The 21,722-nt window shown below is 34.9% G+C and overlaps 2 protein-coding genes across 2 annotated transcripts in view; one reads left to right on the top strand and one right to left on the bottom strand.

The window, feature by feature from the left end:
* Positions 1 to 21,722, top strand: part of LOC128205674 (uncharacterized) — a 266,905-nt gene that overhangs the window by 131,660 nt on the left and 113,523 nt on the right. The window lies entirely within an intron of this gene.
* Positions 9,434 to 18,448, bottom strand: LOC128205665 (uncharacterized). Its single transcript, XM_052907480.1, has 5 exons — positions 18,024 to 18,448; positions 14,307 to 14,472; positions 11,806 to 11,929; positions 11,235 to 11,417; positions 9,434 to 10,463 (listed from the first exon to the last, which is right to left on the bottom strand). The coding sequence occupies exons 1-5, from the start codon at positions 18,237 to 18,239 to the stop codon at positions 9,881 to 9,883; spliced, it is 1,272 nt and encodes a 423-aa protein (XP_052763440.1). The 5' UTR covers positions 18,240 to 18,448; the 3' UTR covers positions 9,434 to 9,880.

Genomic DNA, 21,722 nt, shown 5'->3' on the forward strand with positions numbered 1-21,722 from the left:
AGCTTCCCAAGCTGTATCTGGTCACATTGATGACATCATGGATTCCAGCAATGGTGTTTGTCGAAGATTCTGCTGATGACTGTGGCTCAGGCACGTCACAGTGGTCTATTCCTGTAACACACACGGTAGTTGACTGAATGTTGGCATCTGTTGTGTTTTGTTCGGAACTAACGCTAGCAATGGCAGTTTCGAGAACAACAATTGGACGGTGTTGTGTCGTGGAGTGCAGTATGGCAGTGTCCGGTTGCCTGTCTATCTTTGACTGGAACAACACCGCTTTGGGGTTCAGTTTGCCTATTGTTTTCTGCTGTTCGCATATAGCGGTATGATGTTTTCGCTGACAATTGCGACATCTGAAATTTGACTTGCAGACGGATACTTGGTCGTCTGATAAGCAATTGAAACACAATCTTTAACAATTTATGCATTCAGTTCTCGCATCAACATTGGCTAGGTTTTCACAATTAAGTCTGTGCATCTATAAACAGTTGCAGATCAATCACTGACAAGTTCCAAAACTAATTCCTGAATGATGAGTAATCATTCCTTTAGTTCAAATATGGACAAGTAATAGATACAGTACGAGTTTTTCATCAAAAGTGTCCTCTTTCAGACATATGAAGCCATTTCGCTGCACCAATTCTATAAATAGATTATAGAAATACTTTTCTGAAAGATATACATTAGATTATTATCATGACCTTTCTAGATACAATGTATCGGCTAGTGGGATTACTCGAAATTCTCATGCAAGGTCCACTTACAACCATAAGAAGACACTTTTTCAATAGCTCTGTTGGTGGCATAGTCGTAAAAATATACGATTCAACCAGTCTTAGCAGTGGCCACTCTGTTGCAAATAAAATCAATGGCAAGTAGGTTACATCGCAGTAGTTGCAATGTTTATGTGACCAGGGCTTTAAATAACAATGCTTGGATGAAAAACTAACACAACAGAAAATAACAAAAAAATATTTAATCAATCTATTTAGCTTACATACATAGTATAAAAATAACAAAATTATAATACTTCACCAAAACATTTAAAAAACAAATTATTTTTAAAGAACAGAAAAAAAATGAATGACAAAAATGTTAACAATATGCAACACTGCTTTTTGACATTATATAAAAAGAAAAACAAATAATAATAATAAAAACAACAAGAACTATGCAGACATAGTTATTCACTCCTTTTCACCTATTTGCAATGTCCCAATGGTTATCATTTCCTAGAATTGCCTGATATTCTCAGAAAATCTCTGCCATGGCCACCAAGTTCTCAAGTTCTTTTTGAGTTTATCAGTTTTCCAATCCAAAAGCATTTTATACATTTTTCCAGAAATGGTTTTATATTTACTATAAATATTTAATTATTCACCTCGAATATGTCAAAGTTTACGGCAGTCACTTCCGGCAGTAATTAATATCATATCAATTCTGATTGGTTGCTTTGTATTGCGATAGTTTTGGTGCAAATTTTTCCGCGCTAAAATATTCATTCGATCTTTGTTTGTCGTGCCTGACAGTTGTTCTTGAAATAAGTTTTATAAAAAAAAAAGGATTTAATATTTGAGTGGGTTTCACTCAGTTTCATCTATTTAATAAGATGTGGAACAAAGCTAAATAGGAGGGAGGTTGTTTTAACAGCAAAGCGCCGACAGTGAGCTTGTTTGGGCACGGTATTTATAAACTGTTTTATAGACATTTGTGTAATGAATCTTTCTGTTCCTGTTAACTCGATGACACTCCTGTGATATTATAAACTGGTACAGACAGTCTGATGGCATCAAGAAAAAGGGTGGCAATTAATTATCACCAGTTAAATTCTGTGGGAAAATTAGACACAGAGAATATTGAAGGACGGGCCTCAGAGACTTCAGAGAAGGCAGAAAGAGTTACTCCCCTTTATTACTCGCCGGTGGCAATTTCAGCGAATCCCAAAAAAGAGGTGGTGGACAAGGACGGGGAGTCGGTCTGATGTTTCAAAGAATCTGACTCGGAAGCTGAGATGACCTCCATGTTGGAAGAAATGCAATCGCTTGAAACCGAGGAGAGACGTCTGCAAAAAATTCAGGGGAAGGAGGCATTGCGCAGGAAGCTAGACGCGAAATAACGGAAGGTGAAGGACCTGAAAAAGGGTAAACATTGTTCTGTTTTTGGACTAGGGCACTTGTGGTCTAGTTCATAGCCACAAACACACTATCTGCATTTTCAAGCCACATCTGGGGGTTCACTGACGTAATGTATTCATACGCTGTATTTTGATTGGATTGCCCTTAGCGAATTTGAATAATCAAAGTAGTACCAGAACTGATTACAATGAAAACATCCAATAAAAATAGTTCTCCTAACAATTCAAGCTAACTGTATGTTCTTTTAATGAAGCACAAGAATTTCATACGTAGCGAGTGAGTTAATCGGGTTAACTACGTGAATGTTCTTGCATACGGTCAGATTATATGCAATAAGAAATGAACATATTGGAAAAGTATGCATCGAAATTTTTCCGTTCAATGCTCTGTATTGATAGACTGGTACCCTCTTTCTCTTTTATCCGAAAAGAAACCAGTATCAGCTAACCGCGGTGCCCGTCACGCATTCGAAATGTCTTGTGAATTCATACGTAAAGCGAGTAAAGTGTGCGGTCTAAGTAGAAAACAACCAGGAAAGTTGGTTTAAAAAAAGTATTGTTAACCTTTGTATACAATGTTGGTATTCCGAAGTCGGTCCCTGTTCTTTTTTTTTCGACATAATTTGCATGTTTCCGTGATATTTTCTTTTCGATACAAAGTTTTTTTTAACTAATCATCGCATGGCACTTAGCACTTTTTTAAATACAATATGATTTTTGGTATTTATTGTTCAAATACTATTAATGTTTACTAAAAACCATATGCCGCGTACCTGTATAACTTGATATTTTTGAGGAAAAGTAAATCAGGGTACCAGTCTACTTATTGACCTCAAAATTTACTCTGATCAGAGCAGCGAATGATTCAGACATGTATGTTATCACTACTTCCGGATGCTGATGATGTGAATTTCATAGTGTTTTATTGAGGAAATTTATCAATAAAGCCGCCATTGAATGATTACCACTATCAAATGGATTTATTTTCATCTTACCATGGGTAGCATTTTTAATTTGACACGTAAATTTTCAAGAAGTACAAGTTCTTTTGAAAAAATCATGTGATTTCAATTTTGCTAAATGGAGATAAAAAAATATCAAATATGCGCATACTTATTTATGAAGTTTCATTCTAAATGAAACCAAACGTATTAATATGTGCACAGCATCTGTGAATAAGATGATTGTTTACCTATGTGCATAGAAAAGTCTTGGAGCCACTCTCAGTGTAAGTACATGACATTGTGATAAACCATTGCCATTGATAAAACAATCTTGCATGCTCAATTTTGATTTCCTCTCTTATAATGCACCAGTCAATTGTTACCACGCCTCCCTCGGGGATATACCAGGGAAAAGGGCTGTGTTTTTACCTTTCAGGTGTCCTCATAGCTAAAGAACTTAAGCGAACACATTATATATTACCATGTTGGACGAGTTGTAAACATCAAAAAACTAAATATCAGCATTAAAGTTATGGAAGCTGGAACTAGTGTCCTCGCAATGCCGGGTGATTGCGGTGGTTTTGTCTTCCCTCAAAATATATCAGGGAATTGCTCCTACCTTAGATCCGCGGGGTGCGCGGGATTTTACCACCAGTTCGTTCTTGCAGGGCAGGGATTTTACCGCGGATTGGCTGGACGGAAAGTAGTCGGGGGGGGGGGGGGGGGCGGTTACAATTGACTGGTGCATACTTTACAAGTTCTTTTTTTGAAGACGCTTTGATCCGCGGGGTTATTCATGGGATTTTACCACCAGTTCGTTCTCGCAGAGCAGGGATTTTACCGGGGATTAGCTGGACGGGAAGTCGGGGGCGGGGGGGGGGGGGTTACATTTGACTGGTGCATACTTTACAAGTTTGTCTTGGAAAGAGCAAATTTTTGCGTAAACTTCTACAAACCAATGATATCAGATTGCTGACAAACAATCAGCTCGTAGTTTGTCATATTTCCGTTCGAAAATTAATGTTTTATGGCTTAAACCGTTACTAACAGTTTAAGAATAATGCTTAAAACATCAATTTTTTTAACTTTAATATAAAACTTTGCCATCTAAATTTTGGTCAGCAGTCTTACATAACTGGTTTCCATGGATTTTCGTAAAAATTGGCTCGTTCCAAGACAAAAAATAAAAAAGTTGTCAAAATGAGAGTGCAGCTTTAAACTCATAATAAAATTTCAATGCACTACATTGACATAATTTTAAACAGATGAAAAAATGTTATTTTTAAAAAGCACAATATATCTTTTATGTGACCTTACATTATAATGCATTTATTCAGATCATAATTAAGTGACTTTTCTTGCACTTAAATGTGAACAAAAAAGCTTGGGATTGAACACTAAATGAAACAAGAATGAAATTAAATGAATCACAAAATTTCATCAAAATTATACACACAAATGTTCTTTGATATACAAAAAAAATGAAACTTTTTAGACTTTCAAAAATCTAACATTTACTAAATACAGTTATATAAAATGATGAATAAATTTGTAGGATTTGATATCCTACTAGATGTAACTCGGTGTTCATTTTTCTAAACTCTCTCAGTGATGAGGAATAAATTTTATTCACTGCAGTTGTTTTCTAAGTTTACTACTGTTGATCAGTGCAGATTGTGGGAGGTCATGGTTGAGTTCAATGAACCACCAATAAGCCCTGCCAAAATTGGATACTGATTGGTCAGTCAGGTGCTTTTGGTAGGCATGATTAGCATGAATGTTAATTTTAACCATCATTTATGAATGTTTACACAATCATTGAATATTGAAATAACAAGCGAAATGTTAGTTTGAATGATGAAAGCCATGAAATATGTGAAGTATTGAAAAAGAGTCCATTTTTTTCAGCTTGTATAAAAAATGAGAAAATTGTTAAGTAAAATTATTTATTGTTTATCAGGAAAATGTTGAAATTACCAGACTCATGTTTAGGCCTATAGTGATCACACTTGATTGCTATGTTATTGGCACTTATTGCAATATGTTTTATTCATTGCAATATTTATGTAAAACATTAATTATTATGTTGACTTAAGTTTGTAGATAAGAACTAATGGTATAGGTGATGTGAGGATGATCTCGTAAGTCTTTAAAACCCCTTTTGGTATTGTGAGTTTTTTTGCTCCAGTCTTGTTCAGTTTAGCTTTTGAAGATTTTCAAAGTAACTGCAAACTAAGTCCAGCTGTCTAGAAAGACTATGTGAAATCCTGACCAGATATAATTTCTTGTCTTTTCAAATTACCATCTTGGCAATGGTTTTATCATAACATAGGATATTGGTTTTAAAGAACATGTTAGTGTTTTTATATGTGGAATGAAATATCATAAGTGGCACTAAATTGAACATAAGTTATAGTTCTCATTGATATTACACATAGCCCCAAGTACATTTTGATCTAAGATTTAAGGCTTGGATGGAGTCAGGGCAAGAAAAATGCATGTTAATACATTGTACTTTCCAAAGCAAGAACTGTTTGTTTATTCAAGTAAATAAAGCAATCCCCACACCAAGGAACTGCAGTATTGCATAACCAGCTTAATTAACATTGAGTTGGAGTTCAAATTCCTGCAATAAAAGGCACATCTAGTTTTCAGAATTATTCAAACTCTGATTTAGCAACTTTAATATAGTTATATGAACTACTTTTGCAAAATGAAAGCTTTTTTAGATTTACAAGGACGGGTGAAAAGTATTTGCCAAATGTACTGCAACACCTGATACCTGTTGCCTAGGAATCCAACAAATTCTTGGCACTCCAAATGTTACAGTACTATTCAATTTGGAGTGCCTGAAAAGAAAGCTTCTTGATTCTACATTCAACATCTTCTTTCTGTATGACATATTGGACCAGGAGAATCATGAACCTACAACCTTTTGCATCTATTGAGATAGGGAGCTATCAGGACAGTGACAGAGGACAATACAAGAATGGCCAACTGCTGCATTTATTGAGTTATCTAATGCAAACAAATTAAGACGGAGAAAATAGTTTTTAATTTTTCCAAACTTCTTCCTTAAGCATCTTCTACATGTATGTAGTTGTCTTTTACAATGATTGTTCAAAGTTACAATGGCCCTGTGGGTTAAAGATGCTGTGTCCACGGGGTAACAGGTTTTGTACATAATAGGGTTATAAGTACTGCGTTTTGATCCAGGAGGTTGTATTCGACTCAAGTAGATTTTTGCAGATTCGGATTTCACAAGGCACAAGTCGAGTAAAATCAAAATCTACAAAAAACTACCAGAATCAAATATGACATTCCGCTATATCCGGATCAAAACGCAGTACTAATAACCCTTTTATTATATACATTACTGATTAGATCACTTAGAAGCCACATCTTTGCATAATAAATTTCATTTTAAGGATGCACTCACTGGTTTAATGAAGTCAATTTAATATTGCGCAACATACTTGTTATGACGTGATATCACAAGAGTGGTATATGGCCGTATTGCACTGGAGCGGAATATGGGTTAAAGTATTTTGTGATATGTATTGCATGTGGATTGATGATGGGTATAAAATAAAGAATAAAATTATGTTTGGTATTCCATTCTCACTAGCAGTGTGACGAACTGCTGACACCATGTTATGAAATTTGATGGTCAAAGTATTTAAAAGACATTTCAATATTTCATACTTTAAAAACGATATTCATCTCATCTTAGTCTACTCAACTTGCTTTGCTATGTACAAAAGTCTGCAGCAGTAATATGAATAGCATTAGACAGAAGGCAGTGCTTACTATTCATCAACAGCACTAAGTTATCATGGTAACATGTTATTTGAATTGAATACCAAGCACAAATTAAGAGGGACAAAATAATTATTCACTTTTAAAATTAAGTCTGACATAGGTGTACAATGTAGATGTCTTTTACAAACATTGTTCAAAGTATGGCCCTATGGTTTAAAGCTCCTCTGAAAAAGAGGTGACAGGTTTTCTATATAGTATATAATTTCATCATTTAAAATCTTCTCTGAAACTGCAAATAACAGTCCTTTGATATCAAAGGATTTGATCAAATTAAGGAAGTATGTGTGCCAACCACCTAAATTAATTTGTACAAGTCTGATTTAACGACTTTGATAAATTCAAAAGAACTATGACTTTATCTGATTTAACGCTTTAGCCCCCCCCCCCCCACCCCCTCTCTCACTCTACACACACTTAACTAGATTTTTCAAATTTCCTTTGCAGCTTGCAAGCAGTTTTAGTCTAAAGTTTAAGCTAGCCCATTAAACAGTGACCCCTTGTGATGTGAGCTGATATTTTCAATGCTTAGAACATGGTTGTCAACATTCCCCTGAATGAAGCCCTAGTCCATCAGTGCTTTCAGCACTTTGATTAGTAAAGAGAAGAGTGATGTTGATATTGATCAACTAAGGCAGTTGCCAGATCTAAAGAGTGCAGTCTCCAAACTGATAAAGAAACTTGGCTTGACCGTAGCTCTTTCCGATTCTAGTTCAGATACAAGTAGTGACGTGATTTCGGACAGTTCTTTTTTGGATGATTCTGCAAAGATCAAACACTTACATTCTAAAAAGGGAAAACGTGCTAAAAAGTCTGGTATTAAAGCTAAAGCAGCTGACAGAGTTAAAAATACACAAAGTTATCCACATTCTCAATTACGTTATGAATTCGTAACTCAAAACATTGGGTTTGAAGATCTGACTTTTAATTTGTTTGTGGCAGGAGAACTGGAGATATACAAAATGAATATATTTTTGTGTCCAAATTGTCAGTTCTACCTTATCAAGAATGTCTTGAGGCTTTATGGTGATTGGAGCTATTTAAAGAAAGATAATTCCACTTTTGTAAGCAGAAAACCATATTAATCCACTATTTTTCATTATTTGATTGAATTTCTCTCTCTTTTTTGAACAGATAGCTTCAAGAACTCACAAGACATTGTTGACTAGGTAGTCTAGGGCATTTTGACATAAAAACAAATTTATAATGTCGACATATGAATGTGAATGCTTTTTGATCCTTAGTCTGATAAAGTCTTCTTTCGTAAAATTTAGTCAACTCCTTACCACCCCAAAACAAGTCACAAAATATATATGTTTTACTCCTGAAAAATATCGTTCCTCCAAACTACATAAATATAAACTTATGAAACTCTTTTTTTTTCTGCATTCCCCACCCACATTTTTGCACTGTGGAAGGCCCTTAAGTAACATTATTTCTTTCATGCTTTACGATGCTTGACGATGAAAAATGGGGTTTTAACAGTGAAATAACAACAGTGAAAATATCAATTTGATATTTTCACCGCAAAATAAGGAGTGAAAATATCAACTTTCAGAACTATTTTTAAATTCCTTTGTTGTTACATGTACTTGCCTTGATCAAAACAGAACTCTGGACTTCAGTAAATTATGTCAAAAAATGAAGAAATATTTAGAAATATTTAATAAATTTAAATAAATATATAATTAGAAATTAACAACTTACCGTTTATTACCAGTTATCCCGTTTATCAAACATTTTACTGATCTTTGAAGCTGAATGTTCGAACATTTGCTTTCATACCAAACAAATTACAGACAAAAACAACTGTTCGAACATAAAATGAAATTTAATATCATCGTTCAAATGTATTTTGAATGTCAACGTTGTAGTACGCAAAATGAGCTTCCTGGAGAATTCACACAACAATTTACAGATAGATCCGATATTTTTTACCCCACCCACACCTCAAAATGTGTCAACAAACTAGCATGGCATTTACTCTTTTATCTGGAAAACAAACATTTTAAAGCGAAACAGACTGGTCTCTGACAGTAAGATGATTGAATATTAACTTACTATAAAAACACGCGTGCATGCAGTCTTAAACAAAGAAGAATGGTTAAAATCCAATGAGTATCCATAATTGCTAACACATCTGACCTTCCAAATTTTCATTCTTTTTATGTATTCTACCCATCTTAAAATAAAAAGTGTTTTCATTATTTTTTGGAACATATGTGCACAAATAATACTTCATTGCTTACTGTTCATAAAGCTTTGCAATAAAAAAGCGAATATTAAGCTATAAGAATGAATAGCAGAGAACTATTTCACAGCAAACCGAAAGTAGAAAAGTTGACAGCTATAATTATGCACGAGGGGCGCTCCAGGGGTAGCGGTGTAAAGCCCACCCTTTTCAAAAAAAGGGGGCAATTCAGAAATAAATAAAAAAAACAAATAAAACTCCGAAAATAAGCATAAAAGAAACAGAAAATTTGTTTATTTGTATAAATATGTTTTTCTATGACACTCGTAAAATAAAATACGATCTTACACTGAAATAAACAAATATCCTCTATGTCATAGATAATGTGTTGTTTATTTCAAATGAAATATAATTTTAACATTTTTAAATGATGAAAGGTGATTTGATCATTATCAAGTGATATCGATGATGGAATTAATTACTGTATGTCAAAGGCAATTAACTGCTAAGTGGAATTTGAGGTATTAAATAAATTCCTTGTATTAAGAGATGGAATTAACAATCATTTTTATATTTTAGGGAATTATAATGAGGTTAGAAGAATTGTATGAAAATGAAATTGTTTAATACAAGACAGATTAACATGTTATTGTGAAAAACATGTTAGAATTCATGATTGCTTTTAAAACATTTATAATTTTTATATATATATATAGTATATAGCAGAATAAATACTTATTGCTGGTTTTTATATTCTTTTTGATTTTGTTAATCTCTAACCCTTTGTTATCACTAAGCTAAGTGCTTTTTACGTTGGCGTTTCTTTTTTATTTTTGGGGGTCTGTACGGTTTTGAACTTGGCCTGTTATCGTCATTGGTAACTGTCCAACTAGAGGATGGAGTGTCATTTGAAGTTTGGTCAGTATGAGTGTTCAGTTTTACATTTAATTTTTCATTGTCTTTCTCCAGCCTTGTAACAAGTTTCTTATATCTATCCAGTTCGCTTTCTGCCTTTGTAGCTTTTTCCTTGTACGTGTCCCGCTCTTTTTGAATGCTTTCCACTGTTCCTAATAACTGTTTGTTTTCCTCTTTTTCCTTTTCAAGTTCATCCGTTAATCTATCATTTTCTTGTTTCATCTTCTTAAGATCTTGACTCATTCCTTTGAATGCTGTGTGCCCTTCAAAGACGGTTTTGAACTCTTCAAGCTCTTTTACCTTTGTTTCAAGCTTCTCATTCTTGTCCCTCTCATTTCTCAGTTGTGTTTCCAGTGTAGTTTTATTATCTTTACTTCTGCGGTATATATTGTCTCTGTCAAGTTTCAGATGGATTATTGCCGTTAATAGCGGCTTGTAATGCGTCTGTAAATCCATTTGCCTGAAAAATGTAAAATGATATGAGATATAGCAAAGTGGAAAATAGCAATGCATGAAGTCAGACCTGGTTAACAGTTTTTATTCCAAAGTGTTCCCTTCTAGATGGATAGACTTTCATACATGCAATATTTCTGAGAGGCTTCCCAGGGGATTTTGGTCTGAATTCCAGGGGATTTCTATATTACACGAGGGGATTTTTATGCAAGGAAATTAAGCGCAATATCTACATTTATTATATAAGAATAAATACAAAAACACACTCTTATTATAATAATTTTTGGACTTAGTCATAATGGTCCTTCATAGAATTTCACACTCATAATATTATGGATGCTTTCCACTGTAAACCTTGAGCTAGTTTAAAAAAAGAATAATATATTATTATGGCAGGGGACCAGGGGGATGGGTCAGAATTCGAGGGGATCCCCCCCCCCCCCCCCCCGCTGGGGGATATGGCATGTATGGAATTATGCTAATCTCTTCATAAGGAATGTATTTCTGGGATTAAAACATTCAGGAGTTTCTGTTTACTGTCTTATGCATAACTTAAGAAACATGTTCATTAAGCACATGAGCTTAAGGAGTTGATGCATGTGTGGTCTGTCTGTGCTTTTTGGTGTAATTTATCTCTTGTTCAGTGCTTGCTGAACCTTTTAACAGTGGCATTGTTAATTATTGTCCCTGTAGTTTCCATTGTATTTTTCAGACAATTTCTTAAATTCTACAGTAAGTGCTTAATTTACCATTATAACTTCCATTGCATATCACTTACTTGCAACATTCATCAATAAGCTTCAGCATTGTTTTGATATGGTCTTCTACCTTGTCGAGGGTGGCTGGCTTCAGTGTCTGACAGCTGAATTGGCTGTAGTTCACGTTGTTGCACATGATGCTGAATATTCTTTTAATTTGTTTCTGCTGCACATCTATGGGGCTCTCTGGGTATTCGTTTGACCTTGTTTGTTACACAAGCAAAGATGTTTAATATCTTTGTAGACATTGAAACAGAGGCAAGGTCAGAATAAAAATACAAAGTAGACAATCAAGATTTCATTGAAATTGCAATGCTTATAAAACATTGTTTTCATAATTAAGACAATAGATTAATTGTCATAAAACTAATTTATTCTTTATGAAGCTTTTCTATATGTCTAATTTTGCTCAAAAGTAAATTTAACAAGATGAACTATTTCAGAATTGAGTTTTGGTTAAATTGATGTTTTTTTGGTAAACTTCATAATTTTTTATGTTTAATCACATGGTTGTAAACTTGTGAGAGCAAGCCTTATTTGGCTCATACATGACATTCGGCTGTGTGTTTGTGGCAATAAGAAACTATTGACCTTGTATGTGGCATACTGCTCTGTCTTCGTGGCACTATTGACTGCATGGTAAAGTTGGTAGAAGATGCCTCTGCATTGATGGGGGACATTGGAGATAGGTCAGATTCAGAAGAGGGTGAGCGGCCTGTTTGTAGCAAAGGTCATTAGCAACAATATTGTTGAAATATATCAATTGATGATCATTGTTAATTTAATGACAATTGCTTTTGTGACTATTTGACTTGTCGTTTTGGTATTTAGTGAACCTTTTGGTAGGTTTTACACCAGTACCCTGATAACAGAGTGAACCTGACATGACGTGAATGATTTGCTTGTGTCTTATATGTAGAAATATGCATGGAATACAGTTGAAATGTCCATTTGAAGTGTACAGCAACAAAAATGAGATGATTTTTGCTTGACAATAACATAAACACAGAATATAAACACGAGTTTGAAAAAAACTAGCTACATAATGTATCTGTCATGGCAAGTGACCATGACTGTGTAAATTGATAGTCTAAATTTAGCATCGGGTCAAAAAATAGTTTGAATTTGTTCTATTTGTTAATTTATAATTGTTTAACAAGGATATTTAAACAGGGTTTCGAATTAACACGAGCTTCTGTGACACATTGTGCATGAACCATATTGATGCAAGTAACTTTGACCTGTAATCATAAATGACTTGTCACTTCAGCCGTTAATTGCTCTTGACATGACATTGTGTTATATATACTTTAATTAAATATATATAATTTAATTTAATTAAACATTCAGCACATTTTTGATGGCTTCTAAGAAAAATTGATCATCAGATTCCAGACTACCGACTCTCAGATAATGTCTGATTAAATCCCGAGGTCCACAAGGTACTTTATTAAACAGAAATGTATGGGAAATACCAGCGAAATCCCTGATTTGACCACTTATCCACACATATGCTAATGAGGTAAATATGTGGGCGGAGCATACCCCCAGGGGACTTTGTAAACAGTACAAGGCAAATGCCTGTTTCGTCCTAGAATGGAGCCCCCATACTTTTTAACAAAAAACTGGAAGAAAACATTTTCAAAAAAGAAATTTAAACTCCTGTTTCTAAAATAAAAATATGTGACGCAAGCATTTTCGAATGAAAAATTATCGGCATTGTTTTTTTAAGTGAAAAATCAATGATTTAATGTTTCAATACAATGTGTCTTATTACCTCCGTTTTCCTTCAGTTGAATATAATATTGCTTTCAAATTTGAATACTTTATGAAACAGTGTAAATATGATTATTTAAAAAAAAATAATATTTAACCCTTTACTTCAAGTAAAACCAAGCCATATTAGGCTTGCAAGTGTATGACTTATCAGTGCATATCAATACTCCTACTTCATAGGAGATTAGTGGTTACTGTATTATTGGAATATTTACCCTCATGTATTAAAAACCTATTTTCTTAGTATTTCTTTTGGTTTAATCAATTAGTAATCAATGTTCAGTTTGTAGAGAATGTTGTTTATAATTACTTGCAACATTGTGGAAATTTCCTCGAAAAAAAACGAGGTAGGGATGCCCTCAAACCTGCTTTACGCATCTTTAGTGCCACTGACCAAAATTTGCGATTTTCCGAAATTCTTAAAGATGCAAGCTTACTCCCATATAAGATTTACAACAATTAAAACAATTTACCAAAAAGGGTGAATTAATGTCGAAAACAATGGTTCTTTTGAAGGATACTGGGTTAAATTTGAAAAAAAGGTGCAGAAATCACGGTATTTCTACCTTATGACACGATAGAATATCAAAGTAAATCTTTTAGCATTCACCAATCATTTGATATTTTTGTGCTTTCTGCTATTAAATACACAGTTACAATCTTGTTATCAGTAAGTAATATTTTCCATAAATGCATTATGTAGAAAGTAGTTCAAGATTTGTCACCCAAAATGTATGTTTGCTATACATGTGTATGTTTAGATTTTGAATAAGAGTGTCACTTTAAAATAGTAACATAGTGCTTTTTGGAGTGCATTGTATGAAGTTTATACTTTATAAAAAAGCATTATTAGCAAATAAACAAGCAACAAGTATGAAAATAAATGACCCTATATTACGAGTACATAAAGTACATATCTATGAAGCTATCGATAATGCATGAATATACAAATCTATGAAGCTATGGATAGATAAGAAAAATGCATATGTATGAGGTAAAGGGTTAAACCAATTACTTCTTAGTTAAAAAATAGAACACAATATTGTATTAAGCATCATAGAATATTTGGCATTTAGAAAGTCATGTGAAATGCAAATTTCGTTATGACATTGTGTGCTTTTAATTATTGTAATTCTAATTTAGGTTTTGTTGCATTTTGAAATTGTGATTAATGCAATTTTTTTTAATCATTCTTGGGGATAAAATTTTTCTAAAATGTTAAGAGAATTCATTTGGATATACATACAAAAAAGAAGTTTACATTACTAAAACATACTGGGACTTAAAAGACTGTTATGGAATTTGATGTACAGCACCTGTCTTTTTAGCTTCTACTTCTGCATGAAGCATTTCATCGAAGAATTCCCCGACAGCGCGGAAGTCTTCATACAGAATGTCAAACACAAACACCTTGAAACCATGGGGGCCTTTCTTTGGTAAGACTTGAAGGAGTTCATCAAGTGCTTCATTATCTGACTTCCTCTGTAATTAAAAGTGACGCAGTTCAACAAGAACTTCAGACTGAAAACTGGGTGGTTCCATTGATATACAATTTGGGTTAAAACAGGCCTTTTTCCACTTGTAATGTACATCATAGATGTTCTCATCAAACCAGCTGTTACAACAAGACCTATACCCAAGGTGCACCTCTAAATTAGATAGAATGCGCCACAATTTCTGCTCTACTGTTGGCGTTAAGCGACTTTTGATCCATATGTTATGTCACATGTTCCTGCCTTTGAAAAACTTTGAGGAAGTCAAAGTACTTTAGTCTCTGATTTCTTCTTCCAAAAAAATTTTGACTTACCGTAAATGACTGGGTATTAGACGCACTTTTTCCCGTCAGATTTCGATGTCAAAAAATGCTTGCGTCGTATAACCCAAAACAAGCTTTTGAAATTTTTTTCTGAGGTCGATTTCAGGCCGAGCGTTTGTTTAGATTTATGTAGAAAGGGATGTTACTCGCGTCATATCGATCGAGTATATACAGGTTGGAAGATCGGGATACAGTATATTGTAAGACGATTATAAAGTAAAAAAAAAATATTATACGATTAAAATTATTAAATATTATTTTGAATATAACAATAATTAAACATGCATATAAAAAAGCAAAGTTGTGCACTGTCAAAATATTTTTTGTCAGTTGTACGATAAGCTGTGAAAAACTCCCACTGCCTTTAACCTGTTTAACATACCAATACTACTATAATGGTCTTGTTTTTTCGCACTTTGCCATGTTCTTTATTCTTTTCTGTAGGTGTTGACATTTTGAGAACAAACCTGAACAATATAAGGTTTTTGCATAACTTAACTTTTCATTCTCGACAGGTTATCGTTTACGATATAAACGTATAAACTTTAAAGTGTCACGTAACATAAAAGTTACGTATGAAACACTTTAAAGTAATAACAAAAATCAATAATAGAATTTAAAGTTTATACGTAACGGGCAGAAACGCGTTGCGCGTTGAACTTCAACGCTTGTTAGATTTAAATTGGCGCTTGTTAAGTTAAATGCGCTTGTTAAATTGATAAAAAAATATTGGAAAAAATTATGGGGATAAAAGGTATAACGCAAGGGTTATTGGTGGCAAAACAAAACATTATTTTTTTTCTCTGGTTTCAGATATCGAAATGAAATGAAATTAAGATATATTAAGTAAGATGAAATAATTCCCATGATGAAATATTTCTTTTAAGAAATATCGGACGAATGTCACGTAACGTCGTTACGTATAAACTTTAAAGTGTCACGTAACATAAAAGTTACGTATGAAACACTTTAAAGTAATAACAAAAATCAATAATAGAATTCAAAGTTTATTTGTATCAAAAAGTAAATACTTCATCATGGTGATCAAATGTAGATTCACTTAGATGCTGACAGTTCGTGATAGCCGCTGGCTATTAGACCAATTAGCGTGACAGTTCATGACTGTAGAATACATCTTTTTGTATATAACAAGAAATTAGATATGCATACCTGTCACAAACTAGACGAAATCAACAGTATATATGAAAGCATGTTACTCAGTTAGTTTAGGTTAGGTTTTGGGCATGAACTGGACATATAGCCCGTATGATACTTAAGAAGGTACATAACAAAATAAAGACTTAGAACACTTGAACAGTTGTTGGTTGTTTACTGAACGAACTATCACGAAAGTTAAGTGAGCGTTGGCATTATGCGACACTATCTTACTGCTTCCCATCATGGGGAAAGTGCATACATTGTACACAGCACGAGAAAAGCAAGCTGTTATCAGCTAGTATGCTGAAGAGCACGGCAATCGTGCAGCGGATGACCAGTACACCATGAATGAAGTCAACGTACGCAAACAGCGAAAACAGAAGCACGAATTAATGGCCATGACGAAGACGAGAAAAGCCAACCGGGGCTTGGTGGTGCTATATCCTGCTATTGAGACAGCTATTCTACAATACGTCAAAGAGCGAAGAGAGGGGGGTGTGGCTGTATCAACGACTGATATCCATCTCGAGGCTATGTAGTTGGCCAAGACACATCAAGTTCAATCATCCTTCAAGGCATCGACAACATGGGTCCGCGCCTTCATGAAACGTCAACAGCTGTCCATCCGAAGACGTACTCACATCAGCCAGAAGCTGTCAGAAGATTTTGAGACTAAAATCACAGACTTTCAGCGATTTATTATCCGCCAAAGGAAAGCCACCGGCTTCCCACTCAGCCAAATAGGCAACGCCAACCAGACTTCACTGACGTTCGACATGCCTGCATCAACAACGTTGAATGCCCTTGGTTCTAAGACTGTAACCATACATACAAGGGGAAACGAGAAAAACAGATTTACTGTGATGTTGGCTTGTACAGCTGACAGAGGCAAGCTCCCGCCATACGTTATATTTAAGAGGAAAACTATGCCGAAGAATATCGAGTGGCCAGCAGGGATCCACGTTCGTGTGCAGGAAAAAGGTTGGATGGACCAGGCTCTTTGCTACGACTGGATGAAAACCATTTGGAACAAACGACCGGGAGCAGACCTGCATCGCTCTCTACTCGTCCTGGATGCTTTCAGGGCACACACAACCCCCCGAAATGAAAGAGTTGATGAAAGAGTCGAGGACAACTCCCGCTGTCATTCCTGGAGAGATGACATCCATACTACAGCCCCTAGATGTCTCCATTAATAAGCCGATGAAAATGGCACTTAGATATAAATGGAACAACTGGATGGCCGGAGAAAAATACTTGTACACAAAGACCAGATGGAGAAAGAAACATGAACTAGATCAAATCTGCGCTTGGATCGTGGACGCATGGAAAGAGCTGGATCCAAAGATCATTGTATATGCGTTTAAGAAATGTTTCATATCAAACGCTATGGATGGGACCGAAGATGACACCATATGGGAGGAGTTCGTTAAGAAACCAGTGCATCAACCGACAGACAAGGCAGCCGACAATGAAGAAGACAATGATGGATGCGGTTACTCAACAGACAAGACGAGCAAAGACATAACCGAGGATGAAATGGAGCGTTTCTTCCAGAGCAAAGAGATGACAAGGAATTTGAGGGCTTTGAGGAAAGCGATTTAATGTTAAGCGAATGACATTTTGTGTGCTTTGTGTGTTTTTTTGTGCAGTTTGTTTGTTTATGTGCTGGTTGAATGTATTTTATTTTAAATAATCTGTTATGTTTTATATAACATGAAACGAATAAAAATGAAACCTATTTTGCTTTGTATTATCATTGTATGGTTTTAAAGATAACCATCGCCATTTTTACGGGGGGGGGGGGGGGATGGCATTTTTTCTATGCGTCCCAAAACATAGATTGAAAGTTTTTTTCTCGGATTTTTACGGATTATTTTGCCTGAATCTAATACCCCCTATCATCTTATACCCAGTCATTTACAGTAGTTTAATGAAGAATACTAAATAATTTGGTTCTTGCATTGCTCTTAACATTTCCTAAAGTGTTAATGATTTTATGAAAAAATAAGAAGATAAATTAAATTAATAAATAAAAATATAAAATAAAGATACATACACACAGACTATCAAACTCTCTCTGAGTTATAACTTCAGCAAGGAGTTTCTCGAGATGTGTTTTATTCAGTTGGACATTTTGCTTTATGTAATCTGCATATTTTCTATAGACTGCAGCCACTGCTGTCCATTCAGAATCGTCTCCAAGAGATAAGGAAAGTTGCATCTCATTTTCTTGTATACGTTGCCTTCTTGGTGATATATTTCCTGATGACATAACTTCAATAAGTATCCTGAGATTTTTTAATTCATTACCAAAGTCTTTATTTTTCTTTTAAGTCTTTAATACACAATACCTATAGACCATCCAATCTTTTCATCTCATAATTGTTGAATTGTTAGAAAATATATCCTTTTGAATTATCTAATATATCCAATATATATATATATATACAATGATAAGCTTATGATAGATGTAATATTGCTTGCTTTGGTATTTCTCTATAATGGTAACATATATTGAATGAAAATGTTTAATTTTATTTTACACCTCCTGTGCGGAATTTTGTTGCCAAATGTTGAATTTTTTTTTAAGATATCATTAAGATATCATTTAGTTAAATCAAGGTCATGTTAAATAGAGATCCACACAATCGTCACTCCACACAAACAAAAGATCAAAAGACAAAAAGTGCTAAGCAATATTGATTAAGACTGACATAATTATTATAGTTATTTGATATGCTCAGTTAAATAATTGCAAATGTTCCAATTTAGGAAGAAAAAAAATGTGGACAAAGGTTTATCAATGATACCTTTGAATGGTGAAGTTGTGAGTTTTGTATAAATATTTTGTCAGCTGTTCAAAATATTTAGGAACACTTGACATTTAAAAAAGGGAATGGTAAGAAACATATTGATTTATTATCTGTAGAACATTTGCCACCATATTAAAAACCAACATCACCAAGAGGATGTTTAGAACCTGTAACATCAAGGTCATGTTTAGAACCATTATCACGAAGGGCATGTTTAGAACCATTGTCACCAAGGGCATGTTAAGAACCATAATCACCAAGGGCATGTTAAGAACCATTATCACCAAGGGCATGTTAAGAACCATAATCACCAAGGGCATGTTAAGAACCATAATCACCAAGGGCATGTTAAGAACCATAATCACCAAGGGCATGTTAAGAACCATTATCACCAAGGGCATGTTTAGAACCATTATCACCAAGGGCATGTTTAGAACAATTATCACCAAGGGCATGTTTAGAACCATTATCACCAAGGGCATGTTTAGAACCATTATCACTAGGGACATTTAGAACCATTATCACCAAGGGCATGTTAAGAACCATTATCACCAAGGGCATGTTAAGAACCATAATCACCAAGGGCATGTTAAGAAAAAATATCACCAAGGGCATGGTTAGAACCATTATCACCAAGGGCATGTTAAGGACCATTATCACCAATGGCATGTTAAGAACCATTATCACCAAGGGCATGTTAAGAACCATAATCACCAAGGGCATGTTAAGAACCATAATCACCAAGGGCATGTTAAGAAACATTATCACCAAGGGCATGTTTAGAACAATTATCACCAAGGGCATGTTTAGAACAATTATCACCAAGGGCATGTTTAGAACCATTATCACAAAGGGCATGTTTAGAACCATTTTCACCAATGACATTTAGAACCATTATCACCAAGGGCATGTTTAGAACCATTATCACCAAGGACATGTTTAGAACCATTATCACTAGGGATATTTAGAACCATAATCACCAAGGGCATGTTTAGAACAATTATCACCAAAGGCATGGTTAGAACCATTGTCACCAAGGGCATGTTTAGAACCATAATCACCAAGGGCATGTTTAGAACCATAATCACCAAGAACATGTATAGGACCATAATCACCAAGGGCATGTTTAGAACCATAATCACCAAGGGCATGTTTAGAACCATAATCACCATGAGCATGTTTAGAACCATAATCACCAAGAGCATGTTTAGAACCATAATCACCAAGAGCATGTTTAGAACCATAATCACCAAGAGCATGTTTAGAACCATAATCACCAAGAGCATGTTTAGAACCATAATCGCCAAGAGCATGTTTAGAACCATAATCACCAAGGGCATGTTTAGAACCATAATGACCCAGGGCATGTTTAGAACCATTATCACCAAGAGCATGTTTAGGACCATAATCACCAAGGGCATGTTTAGAACCATTATCACCAAGGGCATGTTTAGAACCATTATCACCATGGGCATGTTTAGAACCATAATCACCAAGGGCATGTTTAGGACCATTATCAACAAGGGCATGTTTAGAACCATTATCACCAACGACATGTTTAGAACCATAATCAGCAAGGGCATGTTTAGAACCTTTATCACCAAGAGCATGTTTAGAACCATAATCACCAAGGGCATGTTAAGAACCATTATCACCAAGGGCATGTTTAGAACCATAATCACCAAGAGCATGTTTAGGACCATTGTCACCAAGGGCATGTTTAGAACCATTGTCACCAAGGGTATGTTAAGAACCATTATCATCAAATGCATGTTTAGAATCATTTTCACCAAGTGCATGTTTAGAACCATTTTCACCAATGACATTTAGAACCATTATCACCAAGGGCATGTTTAGAACCATTATCACCAAGGACATGTTTAGAACCATTATCACTAGGGACATTTAGAACCATTATCAACAAGGGCATGTTTAGAACCATTATCACCAAGGACATTTAGAATCATTATCACCAAGGGCACGTTTAGAACCATTATCAGCAAGGGCATGTTTAGAATCATTATCACCAAGGGCATGGTTAGAACCATTATCACCAAGAGCATGTTCAGAACCATTATCACCAGGGACATTTAGAACCATTATCACCAAGAGCATGTTCAGAACCATTATCACCAGGGACATTTAGAACCATTATCACCAAGGGCATGTTTAGAACCATTATCACCAAGGGCATGTTTAGAACCATTATCACCAAGGGCATGGTTAGAACCATTGTCACCAAGGGCATGTTTAGAACCATTATCACCAAGGGTATGGTTAGAACCACTATCACCAAGGTCATGTTAAGAACCATTGTCCCCAAGGGCATGGTTAGAACCATTGTCACCAAGGGCATGTTTAGAACCATTATCACCAAGGGTATGTTTAGAACCACTATCACCAAGGTCATGTTAAGAACCATTGTCCCCAAGGGCATGGTTAGAACCATTGTCCCCAAGGTCATGTTAAGAACCATTGTCCCCAAGGTCATGTTAAGAACCATTGTCCCCAAGGTCATGTTAAGAACCATAATCCCCAAGGGCATGGTTAGAACCATTGTCACTAAGGGGATGGTTAGAACCATTGTCACCATTTTTGGTTCGATTTGATTAGACAATCTTATGGTGACTTATCGGTGATCATTGACGCGGCCTTGTCCAATTATATCGCTTAAAGGCTTCTGATTGGTCAGATTGGTTGTTTAGAAAATGCGCTGATCATTCGCCGTTGAGTTTACAATTTATCACCCTCTATAAAAAGACAGTGCATTGTAGCATTTTATGTCTCAAATATGAACAAAGTTCAGATCAATGTTTATCAAAAATTTCCACTTATTATTATGGTGGGTAAAGACAATATCTTGGAGAGGTCCCATTGTTATTGCAATGTTGGTGTGAACAGGGCTTTAAATAACAACCAGGTGTGTAGCTGACTATACGCAA

Source organism: Mya arenaria, chromosome 10, assembly GCF_026914265.1.
Source record: "Mya arenaria isolate MELC-2E11 chromosome 10, ASM2691426v1".
Classification (NCBI taxonomy): domain Eukaryota; kingdom Metazoa; phylum Mollusca; class Bivalvia; order Myida; family Myidae; genus Mya; species Mya arenaria.

Coding starts and splice junctions, on each gene's coding strand:
- LOC128205665 (XM_052907480.1), bottom strand. CDS start 18,239: ATGTCATCAGGAAATATATCACCAAGAAGGCAACGTATACAAGAAAAT. Junction 14,473..18,023: donor GAGAGTTTGATAGTCTGTGT/GTATGTATCTTT, acceptor TTTTAATTACAG/AGGAAGTCAGATAATGAAGC. Junction 10,464..11,234: donor CTTATTGATGAATGTTGCAA/GTAAGTGATATG, acceptor TACATTTTTCAG/GCAAATGGATTTACAGACGC.